The 20213-nt window shown below is 38.4% G+C and overlaps 3 protein-coding genes across 3 annotated transcripts; 1 reads left to right on the top strand and 2 right to left on the bottom strand.

Annotated features, from left to right (window-relative positions):
* Positions 1 to 143: 143 nt before the first annotated feature.
* Positions 144 to 1142, top strand: KVR01_007101 (uncharacterized protein; the record flags this gene model as incomplete). Its single annotated transcript, XM_044784965.1, has 2 exons — positions 144 to 148; positions 590 to 1142. 2 exons carry the CDS (start codon positions 144 to 146, stop codon positions 1140 to 1142), a joined length of 558 nt encoding a protein of 185 aa, XP_044643354.1.
* A 1196-nt stretch (positions 1143 to 2338) lies between these two features.
* On the bottom strand, positions 2339 to 2946 carry KVR01_007661 (uncharacterized protein; the record flags this gene model as incomplete). The annotated part of the gene is made up of 2 exons (XM_044790114.1): positions 2339 to 2621; positions 2675 to 2946. The coding sequence occupies 2 exons, from the start codon at positions 2944 to 2946 to the stop codon at positions 2339 to 2341; spliced, it is 555 nt and encodes a 184-aa protein (XP_044643914.1).
* Positions 2947 to 5744: 2798 nt separating this feature from the next.
* On the bottom strand, positions 5745 to 7804 carry KVR01_007604 (uncharacterized protein). The gene is made up of 3 exons (XM_044790865.1): positions 7136 to 7804; positions 6534 to 6901; positions 5745 to 6457 (listed from the first exon to the last, which is right to left on the bottom strand). The coding sequence occupies exons 1-3, from the start codon at positions 7623 to 7625 to the stop codon at positions 5915 to 5917; spliced, it is 1401 nt and encodes a 466-aa protein (XP_044643857.1). The 5' UTR covers positions 7626 to 7804; the 3' UTR covers positions 5745 to 5914.
* Positions 7805 to 20213: the final 12409 nt, after the last annotated feature.

Raw genomic sequence — 20213 nt, 5'->3', positions numbered from 1 at the left:
AAAGTAAAGCACGAATAAAATTGTTGCGGTGGGCCTCCTGCATGAGTTCAGGCACGAAGATAGCGCATTGATTTCTTCGGGAGACTCGCTGCGGACGTCCAAGGAGTCGAGAAAGACGCACTATCATTTTCATAGGCATGCATATGAAGCTATCGCCCTTGCCCCTGAACAAGTCAATTCAGGATGCTTCCGCTCTCTCTATTTTGACTACCTACACATAGAGGAAGGTACCTAGGTAGGCAAGCAGGCAGATAGGCAGGCCGGCAGGCACAGATTGCGAAGCAATCGCTTTTAATTAACCTGAAACAAATACTTCGCAAAGCACAAAGAAGAAACTGCCAATATTGGCAGCAGCCTTAGTCAGACGTAGTAGGCCTCACACATTTGTACTTCTGCAAACACTTCTGCAGGCACATAAATACAACCAACAAACACCACTTCTGCCTCCCTTTGCACGTACGTGACCTCGGGAAGAAAGCCAACCGACAACGCCATCCATTAGAACATACGTCGTACGTCAATCAGTCTTTGCGATGTCAGCGCATTCAAGTCTGCATCCAAACTCAAGATGACTAACCAACATGTCAAGTGCACTCCAGATCGAGATGGCGACTGGGCCTAAGCGAGAATCCTTCCACTGGCAGTCAGATACGACCACGGACGCGCCAACTACTACCTGCTCGATCAACACCCCTTCAACTACCGCAGCAGGCCCTGATTGCCTCTGTAGCAGCCGAGGAGCAGTCCCTTGTCCCGAGAAGACCTTCCAGATCATCGAAAAGCGCAGCGGCAAAGCCATCACGCTGGCCGGAGATGAACTGAAACTCGAGAAAGTCGGGCCCACCAGAGTCTTTGACAGAAAGACCCATTGGTTCTGCGTCAAGAAGGATGGCTACTTCGGCTTCCAAAATCCCAAGACCGGGAACTACCTTGGCCACGACGGTGGATTTGGCATTCGTGCCTCGGCAAACTACCTGAATCAGTCGGGGCTGTGGACACCGAGGGAGCATCCAGAGGGAGGGTATGAGATGCTGTCACCTCATGGGGCTAGTGTCCTAATGGTTCTGTGTGATGGTGGAGATGGGAGCACGCTGGTTACACGATGGCATGGGACTACGCTGTGGGAGTTTGTCAGAGTCTGAAGGGCTGACAAAGCCCCCGAGCTAGAGGGTATTGTATGTACACTTGTTTTGGGAAATACTGGCAGGGTCTCATAATCGAGATCAATGGTCTTATTTAATTGGGGAGACCAGTCCGTCCAAGAAGCCAACGGACAAGATTTTGCATCCCCTTCGGATTGTCCGCCATAGTATGGTCGACTGATCGCGGGGCGGTAATTCCGGAGCATGCCTACATCAGTACATATCTCTGGTTTCGCTTCTATTCCGTATATGTCCGGGGACATACATAACGCCTTCATACGGTGGTAAATGCTCAAGACCCAGCGTTTTTAAAAAAGCTACATTGTTGACAACCCAGCTGGAACTCGATTAAAATGGGCGATGTGGGATACCAAAGGAGCGCGCGTCAGTATAGCTATTCATGAAATGGCTTCTATATGAAACTGGCGGGGGCCATGCATCTATAATAAAAATTCCTCCAACACACCGAATCGACAACCCGAACTTCTTCAACATCCCCATGCAGTATACCTACCGGGGGGAGGGGGGTAAATTGAGTAAATAGTACTATTATTTTAGAATAATATTAATATTCTCTTAAAATATAAATATACTATTAATATAACTATATAATGTTTAAATAATATAACGCTTTTTAGCTTAATATGATTTACTTGTTGAAATGCTCTTAACATAGTATTAGGGGTCTAATATATAGGTAAAAAGGGAGTTTAATTCCTGTTAGAATTAAGTTTTTTTTTTTAAATTATCCCTAACTTAACTACTTATTAACTATTATTCAGCTTAATTATTACTATATATTAGGTTTATAGGGCTATAGAGTTAAGGAAATACGAAAACCTTATTTTTTACTAACTTATAAAATTTAAAACTAGTAGATTTAGAATTCCTAATATATATTAATATAATATTAAAATCTGATATATAATCAACCCCTTAATAGATTTTACCTATAATAGTATTTTATTAACCTTTTATTAATATTTAGTTATAATGTCTAAATTTTATTTAAATATTGATTTTTAATATAATAATATACTTATATCAGGGACCCCCCCTCCCCCCGGTAGGTATACAGTGAAACGCAAATCCATCGCAGGCGCAGACATCCTGCAGCGGCCTTCCATAAATACCTAGGTACTTAGGTACTTGGGTACCTACTTATCAGCATCGAATATTCAAGGCCGACGACAACCCTAAGCTCCAAGTGCCCAAGATCTCAAACCAGCAACCTCGTTGACTGTGCATGGCTCATTGTGTTTCAACATCCGATGTTTTGGTATCTTATTGTCCTTGGTCGGGATCTGAAGTACAATGCTCTCAGTTGGACCTGGAAAAAAACCGCCATGGCCCTCTTCAGTAAGGTCAGCGGTGTCCGTGGCGAACAACACTCCGAACTCTCCACCGGCCGTGGTCAAAGTGGTAGAACTGTTGTCCGGCAGCGTGATCACGCCGAGCCCTCCGACTAGCACCACCCATCTGCGATATGCTTATTAGCGTTCTGTTTGGAACTCTGGAACGGAGGAACTAACTGGTTGGTCGGTGCAGGATGGAATCCGCCGTCGAATCCAGACGGGACAACATTCATTGAGAGTTTCGAGACATCCCCTAGGAATTTTGTTCTCGAGTTCACCAGCCCTGACTGGTTTGATGAGGTGAATGGCTGGTCCAATTCCCAGCACTCAAAGCGCGAGGCGTTCTTGTAGGTGCCAATGGCGGTGATGTTCAACTTGGTCCCCGTCGCCGTTACCGTGCTCGCAGCAGCGAAAATGCCAAATAGGCGGATTAGAGTGAAAGAAAACATGTTGGTGTTATTTGAGAGATGCAGACCACTTGTCCTTTCAACGTTTACATGCAGAGCCGGACAGAGAATTTCTTTATAGTTTTCCGAGTGGTTTAGTAGCAACATCTTCCCCTGCCCTGCGGTGCTTAGAATTCACTTCCCTCCTCTCTCTCTTCGGACACTGCATCTCAGTGGCTCTCACATTCATACCGCCTGTTCCGTCTGGGCTGACAAGGCTGTGACGAGGCATCACACCTCCAAGGCGCATGGCTGGATGAGCCGCCATCTTGAGATGCCTTGGCTAGGAAGTAAGCATGAGGTGCTTGAGTGACAGAACTGATATAACTCCCAACTAGGAAAGTCACGACCTGATCCTACACTGACGTTTCCCAACCTGCGCCTTGTCATAAGGTCACGCAAGGCTCTATGTTGGGTCGCACGTGAAGGCTGGTTGAGGAGCAGTGCCTGGACCCCAACACTGCTTTTAGAAACCACGTCAGCCAACTAAAGATCCTCGATGCTGTGCGCCTATCACATGCCTCAGGTTGGCAGAAGTCATATTATAGAGTTACCCCCAATACGGGAATGATCGTTGATTACGGAATATTTGCCGAACAAATTGGGAAGCCTGATGGCGGCCGCCCCATGCCTAGCTAGGTTGGCATTCAGCCAATCCGACATAACTGCAAGTCATAGATACCTAGGTAATATTCAGTATTGAACCCTTGGGAAGCTTCAGTCTCACGACCAATTCACAGGAGATGCAAATGATTGGCACGGTCATGCGATATCGGCTCAAGATAGTTTCTGAGGGCAGCACGAAAGTTATATCTCGCATTACTTGAACATCGCTGATCCCCTTGTTTGACCAATTGCTCAATCGTCTCCCGTGCCGGTATGCTTTTCAGGAGGGGGAGGCTACCCCTAAGAATATCATGACAACGGAATAGACGAGAAGCAAAATTCAATCAATACGGGTTATTTCATATCAGTGAAAGCAGGAGAGCCTCGAAAGAGACTTTTCGTCGAGGGCCCCCTAGGTGTGCATGTCCTGGAGGGTATCAGAGGGCTTCAACTTCAAAGGCGTTGTATATAAACCAGGCTAACCTCGGTACGGAACAGTGCGAACATTCCCGAGGTACCTAGGCAGTATTCCGGGGAGTGCCGACGCATACGTACTTCCCCCTATGCTACCTGCCCCTCTTCGTCATGCTTCAGAAGCGATGATTGGTATTTTAAATTGCTTGTTATGCTGGCAGTACAAAATGTTCTTTACTGTGGGGAATCTGCTTGCGACTGCGGAGAACTTGCTTACGACTGCGGGGATCGAGGAGTATCAGGACGGCAAAATGGTGGGTTTATTTATACTGACAGGTGTTCGGAGGAAATGAAAAGAGCTTGGAAATTTATCCTTGGCATCCTGTCAGCCAAGATATCCTACATGCGCTTTCGCACCATTTTAGCATTATGTATCCCTCATTTGTGTGCCTTTTAAGTTTGGCTTTCGTCGTACAAGCCACCATTCACGAGCTTATCGTGGGCACGTTCAGCACTAAGTTTTTCTACACAGTAGAATTTGACGATGAGGCGCTCACCTTAAGCCTGGTAGCCAACACCTCGGTCCCGTACGCTGGCAACTGGCTTGCGTTCAACGTAGGCTCCCCTAAAGTTCTGCTTCAAGTTTGCCCTCCCTAGAACACCGTGGCTAAGTCAGACACAGCATGACAAAACAAACCTCTACACCTCGGCCTACGGCCAGTCCAACGCGCAGCAGCAACCAAAGTTCACGAGCTACTCGATCACCAATGCCACATCCATCCAGCACCAGGCCACCATCCCCGCGGGGGGGAACTGCAGCGCGACCGCAATCTTCGTCGTGGCGGACCAGCAACCCCCCTACAACGTCTACGGCACCTTCTTCTCAACGGTGAAGGGGATCAACGCCGGCTGCGGCTCGGTCCTCTCCGTCGACGAGGGCGGCACCCTCGACGCGGTCATCCAGAACTACACGTACTTCCCCGACGTGTCGGGCGTCCACGGCGCCGCCCTGAGCCCAGACTCGCGGTACCTCTACTCGGCGGACGACACGGGCAACACGCTCTGGACCCACGCCGTCGACAGCGCCACCGGCGAGGTCACGTACCTGGCGAACCTGACGGGGCCCACGCCGGGGTCCGACCCCCGCCACGTCGTGGTGCACCCCGGGGGCCGCTACCTGTACGTCATCCTCGAGGGCTCCAGCCAGCTCGCGCAGTACGCCATCGACCCGGAGACCAGGCTGCCGGCCCAGGACGGCGTCTATACGCTCTTGCTGTCGGCGCAGCAGGACCCGGCCCAGTACTGGGCGGACGAGGTGGCGCTGTCGGCGAGCAATAAATACCTGTGGGCCAGCAACCGAGGCAGAAACGCAAACACTACTGGCTACATCTCGGTGTTCTCGCTAGATGAACAGGGCGCAGTTGTAAAGCAGAATTTCATCGTGCCGACGTCATCAAGCGGCGGGATCGCGAACATATTGTCGCCGAGCCCGTATACGGACGAGTTCGCGGTGCTCACGGACAACTCGAGCGGGTTTGTGGAGGTTTGGAGGCTCGATGGTGTTGATGGTGATGGTGATGGTGATGGTGACGGTGATGCCAGCTCGGCGGCCGTGGTGGCGCATCTTGATATCAATGATGGCGGCGGGTGCTGTTCTAATGCTCTGTGGTACTCATGACGGACATGAGTGTCTCTGACAGCGAGATCGTGTATTTGAATTAGTTACCTTGGTACGTAGGAACCAAGGTATGCAAGCAAACAGTCCCCAGGTCTTCGGTCTTACCCATTCCACGCCCCCAAATGACACCGAACACAGGTCTGCACCAAGCACTGCTGCGCAGACCATGCAAAGAAAACCGATAACAGTTGTGTAAATCGAGCAGCGAGCCATCTTTCTACCGTGTATTCCCGTGTATTCACTTTTGTCCACCAAACTCCAGCATGCCCATGTCTACTGCATGTGCTCCTTGGAACCAACGATAGAGTAATCGTAATCCCGAATCATCTCGGCGCGCTTCTGCGCCCGCACCTTCCAGATCTCAACCTCGCCGCCCCCGCGGATGATGCCAACCCGGTACTTGGCCAAGAGGTTGCGCGCCGCGTTGGAGTGGTTGTACACGCCGCCGTTGAACATGGCGGTGGCATCCTTCCCGATGGCGGTCGATATGAGCCCCTTACCGCCCGGGTGCACGCGGACAAAGTCCGTCACGTCGTGCACGAGGCCCGCGACGGCGATCAGGGCGCGGGTGCGCGACTGGTCGACGAAGTCCTCCCACTCCATCACGGGCAGGACGGCGAGCGGCTTGCCCCAGTCGAGGACGCCGAGCTTGCGGTCCAGCTTCTTCTGCTCCTGCTGGAGCTTGCCCTTGTCGATCTCGTTCTGGGAGAACGTGCGCAGGTCGCTCGCCAGGCCTAGGAATTTCCAGGTGGCGATGCACCACTTGTTCGGGTCGTAGGTCAACCATCTTGTCGTGTTGCGGTAGTCGGTAGGGAACTGTTGAAGGTAGAGATTAGTCACATGAGGACACAAGGTGCAGACGCCAATGTGTGACGTCGGGATGTCCCCGTACCTCGTGGTGGAAGTTGTGGTATCCCTCGCCGAGGCTGAATAGTGACGAGATCCAATGATCGCGGGGAGAGCGCCTGTCGTCGAAGGGCTGATCGCCAAGGTAGTGCCCGAGGCTGTTGATGGTGAAGGAGCTCTGTTGAACCGTCACGACGCGAAGAACGCCGGCGTAGATGAGGCCGCCTTTCCAATCCCCCCAGCCAAGCCCCGCCACCAGGGGAGGCATGACCCAGGCGAAGAATATAGAGATCGGGGCATAGTATTTGTGCTGCCAGACGACGAAGGGGTCGTTGGAGAGGTCGGAGATGTCGGTGCGGCCGTGTTTCTTGTAGTCCTGGTTGAGGAGGAGCCACCCCATGTGCGCATGCCACACTACAGCATCCAGTGATTAGCAGCGCGCGCATTGGGGAAAATTGAGAGGCGCCTTGACCTTCTCAGGGTACCATACGTATCACATGCGGCCGATGTCCCAGCAGGCCGCCGGGTGATTAATGCATCAGGCTGGTGGAAGGAAGAAGTGGAGGGGAGGAGTAGCAAGTAGTAGGACTGTGGTGTTGGTGGTGGTAGTGATGATGTAGATAGCCTCTCGACTGGATATTGACTCACGACCCTTGTGGACGGTGTACGGGTCCGCATCGGTGTCGGTGAACCTGTGGTGGGCGCGGTGGCCCCAACTCCAGAACCGGATCGAGCCCTCGAGGGCGCTGGCACCACCAAATCCGAGGAAGACCTGCAGGGGCAGGGTTGCCGTGTAGGAGCAGTGAGACCAGAGGCGGTGGTACCCTGCTGTGATGCCTATGCCGGCCCAGAGGTGCAGTAGGACAGACAGGATCAGAGTCGGGCGGGTCAATGGCGTGAAGCATGCGTAATAGACGGCCACGATAGGGATGAAGACAAGCAGGGTCGTCTTGAACCAGTCGATATGGAGGTACCAGTTGGAAACTGTCCATGGCTGATCCGAGATGTGTGGTCCGCGCCGGGACATGTAGCTGGGCTGCTGGCCAGGCCTCAACAGCGACTCGTTCGCCGCCGGTATCAGAGACACGGCCTTCGGCACCGCCATCGTCGTGGTCGTTGTAGAAGGTAGCTGCGCCATGGTTGAGCAGCGGCAGCAGTCGGGGTGAAGTCGAGGCGACGTCCTGAGGTGATTAGGAACGAGGGGTGCGTAGGAGAAAATGATGCTCGAGAGGTGGTGGACGGGCAAGGTCGAAGCATGTGTTGCCAAGAAAGGCTGGCCTAGCGCGTGTTTCGATTCAACAAAACCAAAAGTCGAAAATTCATGCAGGGAAGTGGCAGGCCACGAAGGACAGATTACATCATTGGACCCCTATGCCTATGGGGTATGCCTATGGGGACAGTAGCCATGTTGCACAAGTAGGGGTCTCCTTTTGTGGGGGCGAGCTCAAATCACGACTGCGCCTTCCGTCCCCTCAGGCCGTTATGTTAGCATTTCCGCCGTGCGGTGGCGGCGTGGCTTGGAGGCTTGGTTAGCTCAGGAAAAGAAGATTAACCGGCAGCTCGAGAGGCTTCGGCACCTAGTGCGTAGCTCCTATTGGGATAAGAGAGATGGGGAGATGGATCGTCACATATATCACGAATCTCAAACACCAATCACCTCGTCCCGTGCCTTGTGACGGCATTCAATCTCCCAAACAATATTTAGCGTGGGTGGGCCCACACGCATCCGTGCAGTACGAAGCGTCCAGGCGTCCTATACGCTCCCTGTCAAGACCAGCTCGACATGCTCTGAGCCGCATCACCATTGGCTCTTCAGCTGCATGCACGGGTATTCCCATCGACAGGGTTCAGGGGCTAGAAGGTCCACCCACAGTGGGCTAGCGCTGATCCCATAATGGTTTGGATATTTTATAATGCAGTGCCACTTTTCACGACTCTGGTAATGTTTGAAGTTGGCTTAATACCAGTGTGCCGTTATGAATAACTCTAGCATAATATGATACCAGTATAATGTATTTATTGTATTTTCTCAAACCTCCAACAGAGCAGTCCACGGGAAAGATGTCTTCATACCGGTACTCTTGGGCACTCGGGAATCTCTGGGCAGCCTAGGTACTCAAGTTGTCATCCAACCGAAGAGCCCTTGGTACTTCGAACAAAACCAAATCCTCATAATTTCAAACATTTTCGGTAAACTTACTAACATGCATCTACTCCTGGAATCCTTCTGCGACGTAACATACTGTACCTACTAGAAATCATCTGGGACCGCCGTATTGACCACACGAGACCGCTTGCTAGCTTCACGCCTTTCTAGTCTTGGCAGCTAGCTCTCCCACGCTTTCGGTGTGATTGTGTCCACTTGAACAGGTTCAAGTGAAGGCAGGAGGTCCGGTATGGGCTTTGCTGTCACATGTCTGTCACATGAACCATTTTCTTTGTTGTCGTGCTGTTCTCGGCTGTTGTCGACATGGTAGTCAGTCAACCAGTCTGTGCCATAGTGCCGATGTTCATGTTAATTCTCAGCTCAGACCCTTCTAGACCACCCGTTTGTTCTCAATGGCTCACAATATGAACCCGAAGACTTCCATTCCACCCAGTCTCAGCCAAGTGGTCTGAAAAATCACGTACGAGAAAGCCCACAATACTGGCAACGCTTGCTTATACATGGGCATTATTCTCCAATTGTGGATGAGTTTTCGATTGCAATTCTCCTTTCCTACATGCAGTCAAGACTCGGTGCTGCGAAATGACTCCAGCACCCGTCATTTCGGGTGGACAAGGGATGGCGATGATCTCGGTCATCACTACGCCCCTCATCGTCGTCTCCGTGGTCTTCCCTTTCTTGGCTGCTGTTTCTATCTACCTTCGTCTACTGGCAAAGCGATGGAACGGTCAGTCTTACCATGCCGATGACTGGTGGATCATTGCAACTTGGGTTGGTCTAATCTTCACTCCATTCCAGTCTTGCCTCCAAGCCTCGCTAATATCTATCAGGTCATGGTAATGCCGATGAGCATCCTGTTCTGGGTCTTCGGTGCCCTGTCAGGGGTCGATGCCTTCGACGTCGATTTTCTTCAAGGACTCGAGGACACTGTAAAGGTGAGTCGCTGCACCCATGGAAACATACAATCCAATTGAGCCTGACTGACAGCAGCTTGTCCCCGTCCCAGGTTTCATTTTTGGCAGCTTGCTTCTTCGCAATACCAATAGCCTCGGTTAAGATATCTGTCTTGCTTTTCTATAAACGGATTTTCGAAATTTCCGAAAAACTGGTTATGTGGACCTGGGTTGCCATCGTTGTCATCGCGGTATGGTGTGTCACATTCACCATAGTGAGTACCATTCCCGGCCAGTCAAGCCGCGAGGAAAAGAGTCGCCCACATCAAACGTGGCAAAGAATGAATCAGGCACGTTTCTAATGCTTTTGGATAGCTCACAATCACTGCTGTTGATCCTATTTCCGCAACGATGAATTTGGACGCAGTGTTCCAGAGTGGTGACGTCCGCGTACGATGGGATATGCGAGCATTGGGACTGGCACAAGTGGGCAGCAGCATTGCGCTCGATATCATCGTCCTGTGTTTCCCGCTACCGATCATTTTCCGCATGCTCTTATCACCAAGGAAAAAACTGATGGTCTTTGGGATATTCTGGCTCGGTGCATTGTAAGCCCCTCCTTGATGGTCTCACACGTGGGCCTGTGATATTTGTAGCTGACAGCCACATTCGAAGCTGCTGTATTGCCGCAATCATACGTGGGATCATTCTTGAGCAAAGTCTCCGAAACCTTACAACCCTGCAAGACAGCGTCTGTAAGTAAATGGGTGGAAGCAGTTGCTTGTTAGTTCCAAGATGAGCAGATCGGACGGCTAACAAACACATTGCATAGCCAAGCAATCGACTCAATACATCTTCATGCTGATTGAGCCCAACTGTTCCATCATCGCGGCGTGCCTGCCATGCTATGGGCCGTTACTGGCCAGGGCTCGTCGGCGCAAGTCGGCGCCCAACACACTCCGCGAAACGTCAGGCAGCGGAACTCCGCACAAAGGCTCATGGGGGAGCAGTACGCACCAATGGTCGTCTTTCAGCAAACCACGCTCTCTTGGCCAGCTGGAGATTCGAGATGAATTGCTAGAGGAGAGTCGAGCGGACGGCCGACGCTGCGAGCCGGAAATTACCGAATTGAGGAATTTTCATGATGAGAGACTCGCTGCACTTGCATGAGAGAGCGAAACATATGGTCGACAGCAAGATGGAAATCACCACCACTGTATATTATCACCCCTGCATGATGTCGGCGTTCATACTCAGGAGAATGAAATGGGGACTGATCCCATGTATTGCAATTTCATGCCAGGTATGGGGAGACGTTGGAAAACCAATAAAAGGAAGATTGCGACATATGTCTCTGGATACACTGTGCTGTAAAAATTCATCAATGACGATGCATCCTTATCAATAATCAGATTACCGTTTCATCATATTTGTGTTCGAAAATGGTTCCGGTGTGTTGGGGCAATAATCCAAGATATTCTTTTACTCGTCCTTAGAAAGCCGAGATCGACAGTCAAATACTCTTTCCAAGCACTAGTGAAACCCCGTGTTTCGAACTGGACTTCCATAAGGTCCCAAGTACAATTGCTCGCTGTCCACAGCGCTTCCAATAGTAACACCTCCGCCGTAATAAGCGGGCTGCAGCCAAGGAACTTGAGTTTCAATGTTAATTCTGCTTCTGCTTTCCATGAGCCATGTTTCACTGAATCCGTATCTATGTGGCTCCTGTCCGGTTCCTCGACGATTGAATCCAGAGCGCGGTTGGTTCGGATTGAAGCGTACAGGCTTCCGAACTGCTGCGGCTGGGGAAGTGCCGCACACAATAAATCTGAGTTTGGAGCCTAAAGTCGAGTTGGAAATATTGACCCGGAAGAACTTGGTAAATCCTGGCATTGAACAAACACTTATGGCTGCGCATAATTCAACTTGACTGAAAGTGGTAGATCGCCTGTCAATAGTTTGCTTATTATATATAGCTCGGCAGTGATCACTACTTACTTGCACAGTAAAGGGGTCCCTGTGAGCCATGTTTCGTCAATGCTTGAAAGTGATTTCACTCTATAGACAAGAGATAAAACACTGGCACAAACACCCCTAAACCGTACTATCAGAACTCTTCCTATCTATAGCAGTAACAGCACATGAGGAACAGGAAGATCTTACAGGATAGCAGTGAAGAAGACTGCAATGACTTGAATCCGCTTTCGCATAGGCAGATTCAGTGCGAGGATGGTGGGGATAGGAAGTACGAAGATATAAACATCGATAGCGAATGCAACTATGGCGGCGGCCACGCTCAACTTGATCACAAGTGCGTATCTGTCCGAGTGCGCATAGGTTGCGAACTCATCCCAAGTCTGCCCGGCGTGGGGGGTCATGTATAATAACAAGATTGGGGGGCAGATTGCGCAAAAAGCAACATTGATTGCAATTCCCAATCGAATGGCGAGACGAAGTTTCCTTGAGACTTTGAAAATTTCATGGTACAAAAGCAAGGTTGCAGTCTTAGCCAAGAGCATACCCGAGCTAGACAAGACCGTGTTTACAAGCATGACCTACTGCTATATCAGCATGGTAAAGAGTTCATTATTTCCGAATTATATCGTACCTGGAAGTATTGTGCGTTGAACAAACAAAGCGGCACGTCCCATGAGTGGTGATAAGGTTTAATGACTAGACCCCTTTAGAATCCAGGCTTGGATTAGGAACCATGTTTGTCGTACTTACATTTTATGAGCAATACTGATTGAGTTATCGCGGCGAGGGTGGCAACGAGGACCATATCTAAGTAGAGCTTCAACATTAGCCACCCTCTGGGTAATGCTTTGGTATAGTATTCCAAAGATAGAGAATTACAGTCACTCCATCTTCGCCTGTCAATATTACCCCATAGTCTACCACAAGCAAAGATAGTGGCGAACACAGTTATGATGACTGTGACAATTATGAACACAGCTCTTAATGATGCGTCTGGATGCCCAAAATTGCTAACCTGGCCTTCCGGAGGAGCGCTCACGGGGATAGAACAGAGGTCTACACCAGGAAACAAGGCAGCAGAACTAGAAGCCATCGCAATTTTTGACAAAATAAAAATCTCGCGGGTCAATTTTTGACGTCTGATATGTGTTGAGAAGGGCAGGAGAACAGTGTAGGGGTATTTGAAACCCCACCAAGTTGATATGGAAAGTAAAAGTCAACACGAATGGTCAAATCGGGGGCTTTGACGATTGAGTTTAAATGCCGTCGGTGCCTACGCATTCAATAAATGGAATAAAAACGCCTAGATAAGCAAGTAAATCAAGCTTACGTAGAGATCTACAATAAAAAGCCAGTTTCAGAAGAGGATCTTGGAGCGGTGCGGGAAGTTGGGGGCCGTGAAGCGAAATGGGCCCATCTCGGCCGTGTGAGGATTGGGCGGATAGTTGCACAACATGGTCTCGTGTTTGCTGCTTGCCTAGATAGTGGTGTGTATAATTATAAATTCTTGCAAAGGAGTTACGGATAATTAATGTGATGCAGGCTGTGTGCTACATTGCGCTGAGTAAAGATGCGGGCTGAACTGTCTCAAGCCAAGAAATAAATGCCGATTGGCCTGTAGCTTGGTATACGTTTTGCATTCCCATGCCTCGGCCCATTTTTAAGCCCCTTTACTCCGCTGTTTTGTTTGTGACGCCATGAATAAACCGCTCAACATACATGAGGGTTTTTAACTCGGAGTGCGATAACTTGCCGAGGGAAGACCGAGACAGCTGATAAGCGCTGCTGCAAGAGTTCACGAAGCTTGCCTCGTAATACAGGTCATGTGGACGATCAACCCTGTCAGGAATACAACATGAAATTACAGAGACTATTAGTACAATGTCATTAAATCTGAAACTCCTCATTTCTCAAACAACTCTCATAGACAAATCGTTTTGTCTAGATATTTGGTTTGAGTTTGCTGTGAGAGTTGAATGTCGTTATAAGAATTCGTTATAGCAGCAGCCTTTAGTCGAAGACTACATTAATACCTACTATAGAGCAGCCTAGTGAAAAGGATATATTATTAATAGAAAATAATAAAGTAATATATTACTTTATTATAAATTTAAAGCTAACTATATATAAAGTTATAATAGTAAATAAAACTTAAGTTAGTGTCTATATACTTAATATATTAATTTATATATTTATAATTTCTTTTTATATATTTAATATTTATAAGTATATTTTAAAATAGTATTAAATAATATTATAATATAAACTTTTCTTTAATTTTTAATACTTTAAGTATAAACTCCTTTTAAACCTCTTTTAAATATCTTTTAATACTCTTTTTAATACTTCTTTTAATATATTTTTTAACTTATATACTTTTAAATATTAATTAAACGTTAAAAGATTATAAAGTAAGAAAGTAAAGGTAAAGATTATACTTTTTCTAACTTATTAATATTTCTTTTAACTTTTTAACCTTTTAAACTTTTAACTTTTTAATATTTATTTAATATTTAAATACTTAGTTAATATTGAAATAAAGGGTTAATAGTTAAAGGTAAAGGGGTATTAAAAAGTATATTAAAGAGTTAGTAAGCATATTAGAAAGTATATTAGAAAATATATTAAAAAGGGTTTAAAAAGGGTTTATAAGACGGTCCTCGCGACTTATAATAAAAGAAAGATTAAATTATTTATAAAGAATTATTAACTTAAAATTAAAGTTATTTAAGGAATAATATAAGGGAAGTAATAAAGTTAAAATCTTATATTATAAAAGGTATAAAAGCTACTTAAATTAATAAAATAAGTAGAGTATATAAACTTATTAATTAGTTTTATAAGTATTTAACTTATAGTTTTAATATTTTATATTTAAAGTATTAAGATTTTAAAGAATTTTAATTAAGTATATAGTTTTATATAAACTTTATATTTAAAATTAACTATTAAGTATATTAATAGAAAATATTAAGTGTGTAGATTAACTTATTAAGTGTATAAATATTAGTTTATAAAACTTTAATTTATTATTTAATTAAAGTTAAATTAAATACTTAATCTTCTTTATAAAATAAATTATAATATTCTTTTAAAGTAATTTCTATTATTTATAATATATTATAAAATATTATTATTAAATAAATTTATTTTTATTATAAGTAAACTTATAAATTTAAGTTATTTAAGTAATAAAATAAGTAAACTTAATAGTAATAATCGTTATATTATATTCTTTTCTATTATTATTAATATTATATTTCTTTAAAAAGGAATATTTATAAAATAATAAATAAATAATTTAAGTTAAATTTAATTAATAAAATATAACTTTTTAAAAAATAAAAATTTAATATTTATTATAACTCTTTTAAATATAAAGTTAAAAGACTTATAATTATAAAACTTTAATTAATTTTTATTTAACTATTTTATTATATTATAATTTAATCTAACTTTATTTAAACCTCTCTTTCAATTTATTTAATATTTTCCTTTTAAATAAGTTAAATTTAAATTAAAACCTTTAAGCTTAAATTTAAAATTCTTATAAATCTCAATTTACTTTAAATTAAACTTATAATCCTTTAACTTCTTTAAAGATATATTAACTATTTTAAATAATAATAACTTCTCTTTAAAATAAAGATTTATCTTTATTTAAAAACTAGTATCTACGCACTTAATAAGTTAGTTTATTTACCTAGTATTTTCTTTCTATACACTTAATACTTATTTTTATATATAAAGTTTATAAAAAACTATATATCTAATTAAAATTTTTTAAATCTTTAATATTTAAGGTATAACCCCCTTTTAAACCTCTTTTAATACTCTTTCTAACACCTCTTTACCTTCACCTTTTAATACTTCTTTTAATACTCCTTTTAAGTTTTTTTACCTATATATATTTAGGTATTAATTAAGTATTTAAATATTAATTAAATATTAAAAGGTTAGAAGTTTAAAGGTTTAAAAGGTTAAAAAAGGTGTTAAAAAGTTAGAAAGAGTATAATCTTTACTTTTACTTTTTTACTTTTTAATCTTTTAATATTTAATTATTATTTAAATACTTAATTAATACCTAAATATATATAGGTTAGAAGGTTTAGAAGGGGTGTTAAAAAGAGTATTAAAAAGGGTACTAAAAGGTGAAAGTAAAGGGGCGCTAAAAGGAGCTTATACTTTAAGTATTAAAAATTAAAGAAAAAGCTTATATTATAAAGTTACTTAATATTAACTTAAAAAATATTTATAAATATAAAGGAGTTATTAAATAAAGTAAATATTAAGTATATAAAAGTAAATTACTAGGTATATAAATTAACTTATTAAGTTTATAAACGTTAACTTTTATATAATTATAAATTTAATTATTAATAACTATTTCTTTTTTATAAAAGTATTAAAACTATAAATTGAAATATTATATATAGTAATAAAGTATAGTTACTTTATTTAAAGGTTATATTTTAATTTAATAAATTAATTAAATAATTACTTTTAAATAATTTTATTTATAATATAATAAAGTTAATAGATAGATATTTATTTAAATAAAGTTGGAATTTTAATTAAAGGAATAATAATTTTATTTTTATTTATTTTAACTAACTTACTTAAATTATATAATAATCTTATATATAATACTTAATAATATTTAAACTAAGTAGTTTATAGTTTATAATAACTTTAATATTTAATAGATTAATTTATATTAAGCTTAATAATAGTAATTTAAATGAATATAACTTAATATATTAATATAAAAGATATTTTTAATAATAAATAGTATTATAAATATAGTAGATTATAAAGTTATTATATAAAGTTTTATATAATGAATTTAATTAAATTATCTTTTAAAAATATATTATATTTTAATTTTTAAAACTTTAACTTTTATTTTTATTTTAATATTAAAATTAGAAAATATAAATAATTTATATTTATTATAATTCATTTTATATATTAATTTTATTAATATTATTAAACTATATTATAATTATTTTTCTTTATTATATATAAAGAAAAACTTTCTATAAATAATTTATATTTATAAAATAAAAATAATAATAAATATAAAACGTTTTATTTTATTATAAAATTATCATTTTTACTTTATATTATAACTTTATATAAATTTAATTTTAAATAAAGAAATATAATTTATAATATAAATAAAATATTAAATTATTTAAAATAAAGTTAATATTTATTTATTTAACTTTAATATTTATTTATTTAATATTTTTATAAACTTACCTAATATTTATTTTTCTTAATAACTCCTTTATATTTATAAGTACTTTTTAAGTTAATATATAAAGATTTTATAAGATAAATTTCTTCTTTAATTTTTAATACTTTAAGTATAAACCCCTTTTAACACACTTTCTAATACACCTTTTAACACACCTTTTAACATACCTTCTAATATACCTTCTAGGCTATATATATTTAAGTATTAACTAAGTATTTAAATATAAAGATTATACTTTTTCTAGCCTTTTAATATTTAATTAATATTTATATACTTAGTTAATATTTAAATATATAAAGTTTAAAAGCTTTAAAAGGTGTGGTAGAAGGTATAGTAGAAGGTATAGTAAAAGGTATAGTAGAAGGTGTAATAAAAGGTTGTGACAGTATGAGTTAATAAGTGGTTAATTGTAAGTTAGGGCAATTTAAAATTATAATCTTTTAGCTAGAGTGTCTATAGTGTATTACTCTATGAATTTATCTTAATTCTAAGTTAAAGGGTATAGATTTAAGCCCCTACATTTAAAAATTCTAGTTAGTTTTAATTAATTTAAATAGTCCTTACAGTACCTAAAGTATAGAAAGCCTCTATTTAATAAATAGCTAAAAAGTAGGTATATTTATAAACCTTGTGAAATTAGTACTATACTATAGATTTTTAGGCCTCCTATTAGCTATATATTAAATAGAAATAGGTATAATTAGCTCTCTATTTATTTAAAGCTCTAAAAGGCCTTAAGGGGGGTTATAATAGTATAAATTAATAAGTAGTTAATTTTAAGTTAGGGCAACTTAGAATTGTGGTCTTTTAGCCGGGGTGTCTGTAGCGTACCACTCCACGGGTCCGTCTTAAAGGTGTAGTAAAAGGTGTAGTAAAAGGTATAATAAAAGGAGTGGTAAAAGGAATCTAGAAGGGGCTTATATTTAAAGTATTAAAAATTTAAAGAATTTTAGTTAGGTATATAGTTTTATATAGACTTTATAAATAAAAAGTTAGTATTAAGTAAGTTTATAGAAACTATTAAATAAGTGGATATTAAAGTTAAGTAGGTAGATATTAACTCTTTAAAATATTATTTTTAAAACTTTATCTTTTATATTTATATAATTATAAAATATTATAAAAATAAATATTATAAAAATAAATATTATAAAAATAAATATACTATTCTTATAAAAATAGTTTTAAGTTTTATAACTTTTAAAAATTAAAATTAATAAAACTTAAAATTTATATTAAAAATATAAAATATTTAATTTATTAAAAATAATATTAAAATATAGTTTAAATTTTTATAAATTTAATAATTATAGTTTTACTTTTTTAAACTTTTATTAATTAAAAATTAAAAATATAAATTAAACTTTTAAAAGTTTTACTTTATAATAAATATATAATAAAAATATTTTTAATTTAAATTAAAACTTTTTTTTAAAATTTTTAATTAATTAAAATTATTTTTTAATCTTTTATATAATTAATTAAACTTTCTAATTAATATTAACTTTAATTAATCTTTAACTTTTAATTAATTAATTTAAATTTAAAGTAATAATATATTATTAAAATAAATAAATAAAGTAAGTAAGTAAAAGTAAAATATTACTATTCTTTTAATTAATTATAATTTAATATTTATTAAGAGAAAGAAAGGTTTATAACTAATTATTAACTATATATTAACTATTAGTTTAATTATTATAAAGGGGTAGTAATAGTTCTATATAAGGGCGGTAATAGTCCTATATAAGGGCGGTAGTAATCTTATATTTTAATTAATTATAGTTAGATATTTATTAATTAATTACTTAAAAGAATAACTTTTATAAGTTTTAAAGAAACTATTTATATAATATTATAAAAATAAATATTATTTTATTAAAATAAAGTTTAAAATTATAATAATAGTTTTTAATATCTTTATCTTTAATATAATATATTTATAAAATAATAATAAATAGTTAAAGATTTTAAAATAATAATAATTATAAATTTTACTTATAAAAATAAAAAAGAATTAAAAAGTTACTTTAAACTCTTTACTTTTTACTTTATAAATATTTATTCTCTTTTTTAAACACTAGGTTTTAAGTATTTACCACTATATAAAGGCGCTATATATATTTTATATATAGTTTCACTTCTATTTCGTATATATCTAAGGATATACATGGCGCCTTTATATAATGGTGAGCACTTAAGACCCAGCGCTTAGAAAGAACACGATGCTGATAACAATAGTTATAATACGATATATATGGAGATTAAAAGATAAAACCACTAATATAAATATATTATTGCTGAAATATAAAGTGCGCGCCTTTGCCCTCAAACCTAGACATTAGTAGGCTAGCTGTACTTCGCCTTAAGCAGACTGACAACCTATGTGTCATGTTTAGCAGCGGAAATCGACGGATACTAGGCTGGAATCAAGGCATACCATACCGGGAAAATAGGGGCTTCGATAACGGTTTCTCACTAAAATTAATAATTATTATTAAATATAAAAACTAAGGTTCACTATAAAAATATAGTAAATAGCTAATTTATAATAAATGTATTATTAAATAATAATTTACTATAAATTTATAGTGAATTTATAAATTATTATAATAAATATTTAAGGTATTTATTTTTTAATATAATAAAACTAACCCTTATAATATAAGGAATTTATAAAATAGAATAAATATTATAATATTATTAAAAACTATAATTTTACTATAAAATTATTTATAATATAATATTAAATCTAATAATTAAAAGTTTTATTACCTTAAGCTAATTAATATAATTAATAAATTTAGTAAAAACTTAAAATATAATATTTATAAAAGTAAAAATAAAATAGCTGAAACTATAAGTTCCTTCTTTAAATTAAAACCTATAAACTTAAAAACTATATTAATTATTAAGTAAACCTTTTTTAAAGCTATAAAAACCTAACCTTTAATTATAAAAGTATATAAAAATTATTATAATTATAAAAGGTACTATTTTCTAAACTATTAGTAAACTTAATAATAATATTAAAAATTAAAATTATTTAAAAAATAATAAAACTAATAGTAAATATTTAACCTTATTAATATTAACTTTAAACTCTATAATTTAAACTTATAAAACTATAAATAATTTAAGTTAAAATATAAAAAATAAATTATAATTTAAAAACTTAAAAATAAATAATATAAATTATTAATTTAATATATAAGTTAATATATTATATCTTAAAAACCTTTTAAAAATAATATAAAATCTATAATAAAATATAAATAATTATAATTAAATAATATATTAAAAATAAAAATATATATATAAATACTCTTAAACTATTATAAAGTTTAAAGAATATTATACTTTAAATAAATTAATAAAGAATTATTATAATAAAAGCTATTTAATAAGGGATTATAAAAATAAAAT

This window comes from Diaporthe batatas (assembly GCF_019321695.1).
Source record: "Diaporthe batatas strain CRI 302-4 chromosome Unknown Contig00008, whole genome shotgun sequence".
Taxonomy (NCBI): Eukaryota; Fungi; Ascomycota; class Sordariomycetes; order Diaporthales; family Diaporthaceae; genus Diaporthe; species Diaporthe batatas.
The sequence above is the reverse complement of the archived record's forward strand: the minus strand, read 5'-3'. Positions and strand labels throughout refer to the sequence as shown.